The sequence below is a fragment of the Falco rusticolus genome, chromosome 6 (assembly GCF_015220075.1).
Source record: "Falco rusticolus isolate bFalRus1 chromosome 6, bFalRus1.pri, whole genome shotgun sequence".
NCBI lineage: Eukaryota > Metazoa > Chordata > Aves > Falconiformes > Falconidae > Falco > Falco rusticolus.
The window spans coordinates 23,816,784-23,828,887 of NC_051192.1; the positions used below are offsets into that span (position 1 = coordinate 23,816,784).

The following is a 12,104-nucleotide window of genomic DNA, read 5'->3' on the forward strand; positions in this document are numbered from 1 at the left end:
TTCTTCAAGACTAATTGAAGAAAGAATATAATTGGAAGCATGGACTAACCATTATTGTTGACTTTTTAAAACATTTTGTGTCCATTAAACACTTTTACGTGTTTATAAGCATGCAGATGGATTTTGTTTAGATTTCTTTGACGTGGTGATTTGCAAAATCATGTCTACTGTACAAAAGTCAAATCTGGTTTTATGTAAATTAATCTGAAAAAAATATTCCCATGTGTCTTTTCTGTTTCAGTAACCTGTACATACATGTAATTTCTGGTACCTGTTTGTCTTTGATCCTTGCTAGACTTAAAGCAATTTACCCAGCCTTACTGTTATCTGTGGGGTTATAGCATCCATCCTCAGAAACTGATCATGAGCCTCCAAAGGTCTGTTCGGGCACTCTTCTGTCTGCACAGTGAGTTGTGATAATTTGCACTCTTCTGGTGCCCTAGCAATGTGCCGTGTATTTCAGGGAAATACCATCTCGATCGTAGTGCCCCACACCTTGTCAGCTTGACCATATTTCAAAGGGATCCAGTTGTCCATACACAGGACTGGCAAAAGCCTAGCTTTGACAGTCAGGAAGAAATGACATGAGAGAAATTCAGAGGATTTAACTGAGAGCAGATCTTTTGGCCTCTCCACCTTCTTTGAGAATAATACGTCCTTTTTTTCAGTAGTAGTAGTAGTAGTAGTAGTCTCTGAATTTTTACCAAAATTGTTAAGCTATTGCGAAACACAAAATGAAAGCCATGAACCGGCCACAGAGGACATCTGGCAGCAAGGAGAGGGTACAACGGGATGTGCCTCTCAAAGTCTTCCTGCTGCACAGGGTAGCTCTCAGGTTAGAAGTGGGGAAACTGAGAAAACATGACAATCTCTCATCTGTAGTCAGCAAGCATGAGCTGGCCGCCTGAGTGCCACACAAGGAAGAGCAGTCGCATCCTGCTTACTGCTGGGCTGTGGTTATGAGTGCCATAGCAAACTTCAGCTGGGGATTTCTTAAGACTGAAGATCATGGCTTAAATTACTTGTGAATCTGCTAGAGAGCAGTTACCTTTGGGAGAAGAAAATCAGGCAAGATGGTAATGGAGTGTTGATCCAAAAGGTAAGTCAGTTTGGATTTAGGACAGATAATGTGCATTTTGAAGCACAGTATTTTCACACCAGCCTTGGTTTTGCTGGCTTTTGGTAATAGAGGAAAAGTTTATGTATAATTTTAATGTTCTGGAAGAGAACTGTCTGGAAAGGACATACAGATTTTCTCTGTTGTTTCCTTTGCACATGTGGTGCAGCTTATGTGCATCTTTTTCAGTAGTCAAGAAGTTTATTCTGCAGCCCAGAATAAACAGAACAGGGAAGTGATAGATAAATGCAGAGGGGGTTTGTTGTTGCCTTAGAAGAGTACAGGATGGTTTTAATATCTTAGAGTCTTCCCACACAGATTTCCAGTGATGCTTTGAAGGCAACTGTGTGTCTGCAAAGACTTTGAGCCTCCCCGGAAGATGTGGCCTGTCTTGTGTACAGATCTGAGCAAAGCATTTGTAGAAAGGAAGTGGCTGTACTGGGGGCTGAGAGGAAGGGAAGACATTAGGTCTGATTGCAAGCTTCCCTTACTCCCTGTTGCCTGATTTGTGTGCATGTAGCGCTAATAATTTTAGATGAGGAATATGCAGGGACAGACTGGTGCAAATTAATCTTCCAATTTTTTTTTTTGTTATTTGGTGAAGAGATTAGTCACTTAAAGATCTGATTTTATTACAGCAAACTACTGCAATTAGATAGTCACTTGTTTATTTTTTTAATTTTAACAGCGATGAAAAAGAGTAGCATCAGCATTTTTGTTGTCTCCATTGCCCTTCAGGATTTAGTGTATGAAAAGGAGTACTTTACATAAACCTGTTGGAACAGGAGCATCCTCACTGTCTCTATCAAACCTTGCCATATTGTATAATTAATACAATTCTAGTGCATTGGCTTGGGCCACTGAAAGAGGAATAGCAGGCCAAGGAAACAGGGTTTAAATCTATGCACGTGCTTTCTATGTGATTTGTGTGTGATGGTGATGTTCTCATACAAAGGAAAATGTTCAGTAACATCCCCCTAAAATTAATCTCAGGAAACTGATCTCTAGTATAAGCAAGGCTGGTAGCATCACCTGTTGCTAAGAAAGACCATTTGTATTAGGAGATCCTACTTCTAGGTGCTCATAAATCTACCAAGTTCTAAACATCTGGCTCAATTGTCACTTAAATTTTACTTTCCTCAGGCTGCATTTTCCCCCAAAATCTATTCTGCCGTTTCCAAGAACTTGGCTATGTCAAAAATTGTGTTGCTAACATTGTGTGATGACTTTTCTTTTGAAAAGCAATCTCCACCGTGACAGCCCCCATTTTTTAGAGCAGAAGTTTGAATGACAGGTTCAGTGGCTCTGGGAAGGAAGGACAGTGTATGTGGCAGGAGAGGGGAATGGCTGTTGCTGTCAGGGATGCTCAAATACCATCCCTCTGCCGGGTTCTCTTCCCAGTTCCTGGATCTGCACATGTGCTTTACCTACATCAGGTCTCTGTCAGAGCAAGACCTGGACACACACCAGTCCTGTCACCACCTCCATCCCTGACTCCTACGCCCAGGAGAATTGCTTTTGAGCTAGAAGCCAACCTAGATGACTGGCAGAGCAGCCCGCCCAGGAGCTGTAGGAGGGCATCACATCTTGCTTCAGTGAGTGAATGCTGTTGGGTCTAGGACTGAGTGCCTGAACTGAGAGCAGAAGGGTGCATGTTTAGCGCATACCTACTGCAAACCATCCTAAGGACAGAGAGTCGTCAGAAGGAGCTGTTTATAAAAGCCTATGGACAAAAGCTGAACCTTGAGGGGATTATGAAGGAGGAGAGACTGTGCCTGGAGATCAACAATGTCAGGGAGGAGGGAAACTGAGAGTAAGGTTGGTACAAGACCAAGGGATTTATCTTTATGGGTTATTGTAGACAAAGACGAGCAAGCTCGGTGTTAAAAGCGGGTGGGATGTAAGCCAGCTCTGATCCAAAAGCTGCCTGACTGCATTAGCACGGTGCTAAGCCCAAGCTAATATATCCGGCTTCTCACCAGGGCTTATTAGCTTGGGCTCAGTGCCATACTAACGTAGTCACAGAACTTCCAGTTGGCTTGTCACCATGTCTGTTTAACGTGTGAACTGAGCTCACTGCTACGTGCCTGCGGAGGAGCACCAGGAGATGCCTGGAGAGACTTGACTACACCACGCTGCTGTGGGGGCCAGGCCTGCCAGGCAGCAGGAAGGGGCACATGGGGATGGAGAGTGTACCGTGTGCTTCGATCAGGGTGGGAAAGGAGTGCAGTGCAGGTGAGGAACCAGGAGGGACTGAAACTGGCTCGATGAGAAGACTTGGCACATAGGGCCTGGGTGTGGGAGTGGAAAATGGGAATGACTGGAAAGGGAAACTACAGGAGGGGTCAGGAGGAACAAGGCAAGGACTTGCTGGGCAAGGAAACCAATCAGTAGGCTGAGATGAGGTCTGAAAGATGGGCTGAGACCGGAAGCAAGGAGAGTAGGAACAAACCACACCAAACCTGGCATGAAACCAAGATGCCTGAAAATAGTCATTCTTCTGCTTCCAGCAGGTCACCTGGGGAAACCCACCAGCAGAAGTGTCCTATCCCTTCCAGTGCTTGTGCTGAGCTTGCCAAAAACAACTGTATGGTTGGTCTGAGCCAGGTCTGCTTAGCTTCCCCCTAGAGGTCTGCCTGCAGCAGATCAAAATATTCCAGCTCTGCTGATCCATCTGTATGGGTGTCAGTGTGATGCCAGGTTGTGGGATCTCTGCTTTTTCTCTTTGCAGTTTCAAAAACCAGCACAAAAGCTGTGGAAAAACCTTACTGAAATTGCAGACCCAAGTTCTCCAGTTTAGGTGGTTTGCCTAACTCCAATTTGATCCTCATGTGTTATGATACAGTCTTTAATTACTACTTTAATTACTGGGGAGGGGGGGGTTCTGCTGGTTACTTGCCTCATTCAGGCATCAGACAAGTTTGCTACGGGACGTGAATTGGGGTGTGTAATAAAACGTTATCTTTAAGACGCCTCTTCCCCCCACCTCATTGACTGCCACGTAAGGCAGTAAAATAGCCATGGTAGGAAATAGTGTTGCTCTTCTTGGGGCAGGTGAGCTCTGCTCTGAGGAACCAGGTATTATATCTGCCCATGATTCTGAGTAAAATTCATGCCAGTTCACCTCAGCAAAGCCTTTTGCAGATGGTCATTAATTTTGGCATCTTCCTGGGTGTCTGATGTGAAGACCTGCAAAATGCAGAGCCGTCACAGATTCCAGGAAGAGAAATGCTTTGAACATAGAAAGTGATATGCCATGCTGACTAAATCAGCTTCTCTGCATCCCAAAATTAATGTATGCTTTTGATGTTAATGTCATTGTGTCTCCTACCCTTTGTGCAGAGTGAGAATAGCAATAATACCTTCATCAGCATATGGAGGAGGTACTGTGAAAATCAGATTAGTCATTATTTGATATTTGTGAGGTATTCTAGTGTTGTTGTTGTCATAAGCAAAGTGGAAAAATAGAAGACGGAATTGGTTGGCCTTCCATTTGAATGGTCTGTGGTAAAAGTAGAGGCACTGGGCCTTTCAAGGACAAAGAAGAGAGAAAAAAAGCTGGAAAAATTACTTTTTCAGTCAGCACTCTTCTTTCTAAACACCGAATGAGGAAGCAGTCTGGTGGAAAAAAAGATGTACAGTGTATGCCAGGAGTGCAGAACTGAGTTTCTGTATGCAATTCTGCGTTTGGCATTTCCCACCATTTGACAGAGTGCCTGATTTTGCACCGTAATGGGCTCCATTTACTGTCATTTTGGACCGTTTGTCTCATTGCAAAGCGTAGCTTTTTGTGTGAGAACGTTGTCATGCAAAGCTGATGGTTCACTGTAGGTTTTTACAGAACTTTGACTCAGCTTCAGGGAAGGAGGAATGAAGAAGCAGAAGAGTGAACTTCTGGAAGCTGAAACCCTCCTTTCCCTGTGTTTGAGCAATCTGCACTCTTATGAAACTTTTTGAAATCTCATTTGCTGATGTCTTTCTGACCCCCAGAATTATTCTTGTGCAAATGTTGACACCCAGCATAGATGAAATCGTTGGCTTAGGAAAACATATCTAGCTTGTCAGAAGCTGCAGGATTCCAACAATACACTAGCAATACCAGTCTTTTTTTCTTTCTTTCTTTTTTTTTAAATTGTTTGTGTTTAGTTGGCAGATGGTGTTGTGAATCAGGTTATATGTATCTGAGGGAGCAGAATGTTTTTCCAGTTCATATGAACCCGAATCCATGTCATATACCAAACTGGGTTTATTTTCTGGTCTGTTTTCTGCTCATGAATTTTCCTGTGTGTTTATAGTTTTGATATGTTTACTGATTTTATGTTGACAGTGTTAATTACACGTTCCCAGAGTATATAAGCAGCACAAGAACTAGATATGTTTCCCAATTGAATTCAGGCTATGTGTAAATTTTCTGTGTGGGTTGGACTCCATAGCTCATGAAATCAAAGGACATCAAAGTTTCCCCACTGACCACCTGAAATCAGTTAGTCCTCAGCTGTTTTCTTTTTTTTGTGGTTTTTTTTGTTGTTGTTGTGTTTTTTTTTTTTTTTTAAATGATTCTGACCCTAATTTCTTTGATTTAATTGCTGAAGGAAAGTGATGGGTGGACAAACCATCAGAAAAAATTTTGAGGCTTTGGTCTCCTATGTCATGCCATTAGGCGACAGGCAGGGCAAAAGAAACAATTACAATCCATTTATTTGTGGATGTCTGTAAAACTAGAAGATGCATTTTTGATTTTGCATCTTGAATTTTTAGTCTCAAAGTAATTAAAAAAAAGTTTATATCGAATTTGCTGTGTATAGGAGGAGGGAGCTGCCCTCTAATAAACTAGCAAAAAAAGAAAGTAGTCTCCTTGGTCCAAAATCAAGTTTTGAGTTCTGCTGTTCAGTCCTGAGTTTGGGGTTTTGTGTTTTAAATTAAAAGGGTGGCTGAGTGTTCATTATCCCTATGATAAAGGCAGTAAAAATAGGTGCAAAATGGCTCTTTTGCAATGTTGTAATTTACCTTTATTTTAAACTGGCTTACACATCTTAATACATTATGACAATCAGAATTATCAGGCCACCAGGCGGAGAGGAGTTTGTTTTGTTAATTGCTCTTGTTAAGCCTAATTACAGAATGGGGTGGAGTGGATGTGAGGGGAGGGAGGAATCTGCTAGCAAGAGGAAATTCTAAAATCCTCGGAGCGGTTCCAGGCAGTGCGTGTTGGGGAGTGAGAGCGCTGGTGTGGTGTGCATGTACGCATGTGTGTGTGTAAGGGTGTGAGAGTGAATGACAGACTTCCCATATGGACTAAAATCCTGAGATGCATGAGCTGGAGGTGGGGAACCTGTGCTGTGCGGACACATGAAGGTACAGCTGAACAAAGAACTGTGCGGTATTTTGCTTTATGAATGAACTCCTTTTTCTTCTTTTGGGGGGGGGGAGGTGGGGCACGACGTAGATTAATTACTTTGCTGTTAATTTTTGAGTTTCATGTTATCAGATTGAGTGTTAGAATGGTTTGCTGCTGTGATGTGCCATCCTTTGATGTTATGGGTTGCCAGCATAAGGTGCATGTATGTATGTCGCTGTGGGTTGGTATTCTAAATCCCTTTGAGCTGTTTTCCTTCTTGGTGATAGTGGCAGAGATGTGCTGCCCACAAAATGTGTTACTTGTTTAGACTTTCCAATGGAAAGCATACATCCAAAGAGCCCTTCAGCCTTGCATTATTGCAGTTTGTTTGTGTGCCCCATATTACGCTGCTGGCGACTTACTGTGCCTGACCTGCATTGTCAGCCCACTCCATTGCCTTGGGAGCCTCTGGGACAGAAGTTTCTGATAAGGCAGTTTTGAGCAAGCCAGATGCAAAGTAAATGATTCTGTAACAAATCTGTGCTCTTCTCTGGGGTATGTTACCTGACTTGTTTGCTGCCAAGGTGGTTTTATTGTTTTGGCTACTGGGCGGAGGGAGGAGACTAGAACAGCAGAGGACTCACGCTTTTGTTTTGCTTAATTATAATGTATGCTTTTAATAAAACCTTTTAGTGCCATGAATTAAATGGTATTGCAGTCCTGCACAGGAAGAAAAATGCTACTGCTGTTGTAGCTGACAGCTGAGTGGTTAGATGGCCAGTGTGGGTCTGAGACTCAGAAGCCTTTTCTTTGCTGGCTGGGTAAATGTGTTTACTTTTTCCTTAGTATTTATGCTAGTTAATGTGTCGCACTAGATAAATCTACTTCCTGAGTCCATCTTTCAGCTTGCTCTCTTCCCTCCCAGTTGACAAATGGTTTGAGTTTGACACCGTTTTATCAGTTGAACCCCTGCTGGGTGCTGCATGCCTGCTTGTTTCTGCTTTATCGTGAAAAGTGAATTATCTGCAATATTTTGTTACCATCTAATTAGGAGTTGGCAGGCTTTCCTATATGAACTGATTTAGATTTCAGCAAGGGGAGGCTGTTGTCTTTCTCTGCAAAGCCCCGTTGTTGCTCTCCAGGAAAACAAAAGATCCCGGAGCTTTCTGCACCACAATCTGCTGCTGTCCCACTTTCAAGGAGGTGTTTTGTTTGTTGCGGCAGCTTCCTATCTTAAAATGATAAATTGAGCGGACATGTGCACTGTTTGAAAACCTCTGTCTCCAGGGCTTTTGTGTTCACTTACGATAAAATACATTATTTTGTGGTAGGCTCTGGTGTGATTTAAACTTGATTTAAAGATTACAAAGCAAAAGGGAAAGCATCAACATCTTCAGCAGTGGTAGTTTGATGAGGAATAGCTGTCAGGAGAAGAACTGTACCGGCTTACCTTAAGTGGGTTGCAAATGCATTAGGGATTCATTAATATTAATAGTAGAATAGACATTTCCTGCATTCGTTTGACATCTTCCATGCTTTTTTTTTTTAAAGCAGCTTGGAGTGCAGTTTTAACACTTATACAAGTTAATACAAGGATGATAAGCTAAAGTTAAACAGAAGGAGACCCCTAAGTGTGTGGGGTTGGTCTAGGATTTCTGGAATTTGGTGCTGTGCTTTTGAGAAAGATTGTGGTAAACTCTTGTGTCAAGCTTTCAGGGCAATTTGCAAAACAGGTCTGCTAGGTACAATTGTAACCAGAAGAAATTGTTCTGTGAGAGTGATGGGATGGTCGCTATCAAAATGGCATGTAAGGGTTAGTAGCTGTGTAGATTTCTAAGGTGGACACGGTAGTGGCTTGTTCGCAAGTTCAGGGGAGAAAAAAGAAAATCCAAACCATTCTTCAGTCTCCAAATGCTTTGTGAGGTTGGCTGAACAGTTCAGTTTGAAAAATAAATAGATCCAAGGGTAGGTTTTTTTACTTGTTTTCTGTCTTTTAAGTCCTGTGATGCACTTTTTCATGCTTCTGTTCTGTCACCAGCAGGCTTTCAAACTTTCTTAAAAAAAAACAACCACCAAACCTCTGAGATGTAAAATAAAACCACGAATATTATCAGCACCAGGAGGGAACATGTAATTGCAATGATCGTTTTCAGCATCCTGCACAGCACATCACATCACAATTTCACCTACTGAGCCCTTTAACTAGGAGAACTCGTGGTAGTAAAGTGAGGCAGGGGCTTGTAAACACAGCTAATAGTCCCAGTCCATAAAATGTCAAAAGAAAAAAAATATGCCCCCACAAAGCGCCTAGTTTGGCACGACTAGTGATGCAGCAGCTACAAGCACAGAAGTGCGCAGGAGTTTGGCAGCTCTTGCAGATAGGGCAATTTGAATTGTCACTGTGTGTCTGCTCTACTTGTTGAGCCTAATGAAAAGTACAGTTTAATCACTGGTGTGCCAAATTGACCATGATTAGCTGTTATTGCAGATTAGTGCATTGTCTGGGGCTCCAGAATTATTGATCCGGGTGCTGTGCTCTGGTGTTTTCTGTGCCCTCTATCGTAACCTCTTCTTAATGCTTAGGAGAGGGAATCAGGAAAGGAGAGTAGGAGGGAAGAAGTCCAGATGGGAAGAAAACAGGTCCTGAAAAGACCACATAGGAACTAGGTCAGGTACTGTGGAGATTAAAGAAGCATGCTTCATCCCTGGACGCAGGAGGCAGGGACAAGTAGCATACAATTACGAGGAATTAGAACGGCAACAAGTAGTGCAGATTTATCAGCTTTAATTGTCTATTGTCAGGACAGAGCCCTTCTTGTAGATCAGGCGCTGCCAATGCTTTAATACCTCTAATGGACTCTCTATTGTGGGATTATCTCTCCTAAGGACAATGTCTTTCTTAAAACTAGTTGTTTTGGGAGAGGGAGAAAAAAAAAAAAGAAGAAAAAAAAGTAGCTGCAGCCCTCGGGTTTTTTCTCTCTGGTTTGTCACATTCTGCAGGAAGTAGTTGAGAGCCCAGTGTTGCTCTTCTGTCAGCAGCACTATTCCTTCAGGGGAACTGATAGATACCTATTGAACATTAACCCCCTTTGCTCCACCTTCCCCAATGAGCTCCTCCAGAAACAATAGCTGGTTGATAAAGAGCAGATAAGCGAGGACACCCGGCTTAAGAATCTCTCTGCTATCTTTATTTTAAAAGCTTTCCTGGGTTTTGCAAAGTAAACATTACAACATTTAAAGAAGGATAAGGTGTCAACTATTTAATGAGAAGTTGTGTTTAATAGCAGAGGAATTCTTCCCTCCCCCAGCCAACACACAGGTATGAAAAGACTGTTATTTCACCACCCTGGGGTAGGAAAGGTGGAGAAATGACAACTGTACTCTTAGAAGCTTAAAAAGTGGTCCTTCAGCCCACCCCTACCAGATTCCCTAATCAGCTCTAAACATGCAGTCACTGTTTTGAATCCTTTGGTCCTAGATGCGTGGTAGTCACATTCCTGGATCTGTGATAATCTGTGGGTAAATATTTTTGTTTCCACCATATGCGCTTTGTCATGGTGTGTAGCTGTTGTTTTTGTTAATCTGTTTTGAAACTCACTCTGTGGCCAGTTCTTTGTCTGAGAAAAGTGGTGTGGTTCCACCCATGGATCTCACCCTCCTTCTGCTGTGTTCGTCAGCTCCATGACGCTGGGTAGCCTGGAGAGTATCTGAAATGAAAACTGAATTGTGCAGGAACAGAGTCCAAAGTTTTGCTGTGGTTCATATCTCTATGACTTTCCAGGCAGGTTGAGGAGAAAATACCCTGAGAAATGTCATGACTACAGAGTTGGGAAGAGATGTGAAAGTTGAATTAATGCAATTAATTCTGAGATGGTTTCGTTATTTCAGGTTGTTGTGAGCTCTCTGTGGGGCTGATGTCTTTTAAATACTCACAGGAGTGAGCCTTCTATAATATGTATACTGTTCCATCCCTCCTCAATAATAATCTGGAAATCAGCCTATTTTAAAAGAAAATTTCCCAAAGCACACCCTTTTTTTCAGTCCTCTGTCACTAGTAAGATTGGCAAGTGGTTGGAATGAGTTGGCCTGTTTTCATTCATTTTTCCTCAGACTCAGTTGCTATGGTCAGAATAATCAAAAGTCTCTCTTTGAGATGTAGAAGGTTGATTTTTGTGCTCAGGTTTTCTTGTCCGGTGTAAACTTGGGTTGTAGAAACATGCAAAGACAATACAAGTATTATTGTATGGACTCCTGGCTATCATCCCTACCTTTCCCAAGACGACCATTGCTCAGAAGTGGGATGGGAAGGCTGAACTGTGGTCTTTGCTGTGAGGCATTTCACTTCTCATAAGGGGCAAGGAGGTGGCTCCTTACGTTTAGTCCAGACCCTAAAGTCTACTACCTTTACCCACAATGAAAAGAGGTGCAATGACAAAACAGCTGCTGCTGCTGCTGTCTCAGTAGCTTCACTCCAGCTTGCTTCCTAGGAAACAAGAGCGAGTGGCTTCAAACTGTTTTGTCTTTGCTGCTCAGCTGTGTTCACAGCGAAGAGAAGCCCAGCTTCTCACAGCGAAGTGACTTCTTGCCCTCCTTATAGCAGGCCCAGATGGCCTTGACTCCTTCTTCTCAAACTCGAGCCTCAACAAGAGGAAATGGCTGAAGCTTAGTTCTCACTTCTGTGTGCTGCAACAGTGTTTTTTCCATTGGAGGAGGGTTGTTTTGGCTTATTCATACATCATCTGAACATTATTTTAATAAGGCCTGGCTGGAAACAAAAAGGCATATGGTATTTTAGTTTGATTCCTTTTTTCTCTTCTTAAGGAAAATTTCTTGAGAGAATAAAACAGCAGAAATCAAAAGAGATGTTAAAGCTTGCACTAGGCAGTAGCTGAGAGTGCAGCCAGAAGATCTGCTTTTGGTGTTGCACAGCTGCGACAAAAATAAATGTAAAGGGCATTTGGAAGTGCTACGAGGCAATGACCAGGGTGCTCTGTAATTAAAGGCAGTCCATGAAAGCTGCATGTGTTAATCCAGAAGCCTCCTGGCTACAACATACAGCACCCTAAATGCCCTTGCAAAAACCTTCATGTAGATTCAAGTGTAATTTTAATTTCTCTCCTTATAGGCAATACCATGCTGTAGCTGTCTAGGGCATACAAAGCCTCTGAGATCGTATCTGAAGCCTATAGGCTGTGTTTTGCAAAGTCAGGCCAGTCTGTGAGAAGGCGGCTGTAACTTTTCCTGTTGCACAGTCACTAGAGCGTGCTGGGTCTCTCTCTTACCCTTGAGTCTGACAGCAACCACGTTTTCAGAAACGTGGCCCCAAAACAGGAGTGTGTCTCAGCAGAACTTGAAAGCAAGTTCTTTGAGTTTGATTTCACAGTTGGCTTTTAAAAGATGTGCAGTTGTGCAACTACATCATGTACCTTCTCCAAGTAATGACCACAACTGGTCCCCAAATGTTTACCAGCACAAGGATGCCTACATGCAGGAAGTGGGAAATGGGGGTGGGTCTGGTAGTTACTCTTGATGTGGTCAATCTGCTGCTGACCTTGTTTGGGTAAGGGGAAGGGGAGGATGTGAAAATGAGACTCTGCTTTAATCTCTTGTGTGCATTTTATCTCCCCTCCAACTTTCTAAAGAAGTTTC

General features: G+C 42.7%; 1 protein-coding gene across 2 annotated transcripts in view; it reads left to right on the forward strand.

Annotated features, from left to right (window-relative positions):
• Positions 1-12,104, forward strand: part of PRDM1 (PR/SET domain 1) — a 66,067-nt gene that overhangs the window by 26,031 nt on the left and 27,932 nt on the right. The window contains exon 1 of one of the 2 annotated variants that reach the window (XM_037392541.1): positions 6,270-6,472. The exons of the other annotated variant lie outside the window; for it this stretch is intronic. Within the exon in view, the coding sequence (XP_037248438.1) occupies positions 6,467-6,472 (6 nt within the window). The 5' untranslated portion in view covers positions 6,270-6,466. Of the gene's footprint in view, positions 1-6,269; positions 6,473-12,104 lie in introns of those variants that run through there. 2 annotated transcript variants of the gene reach the window in all.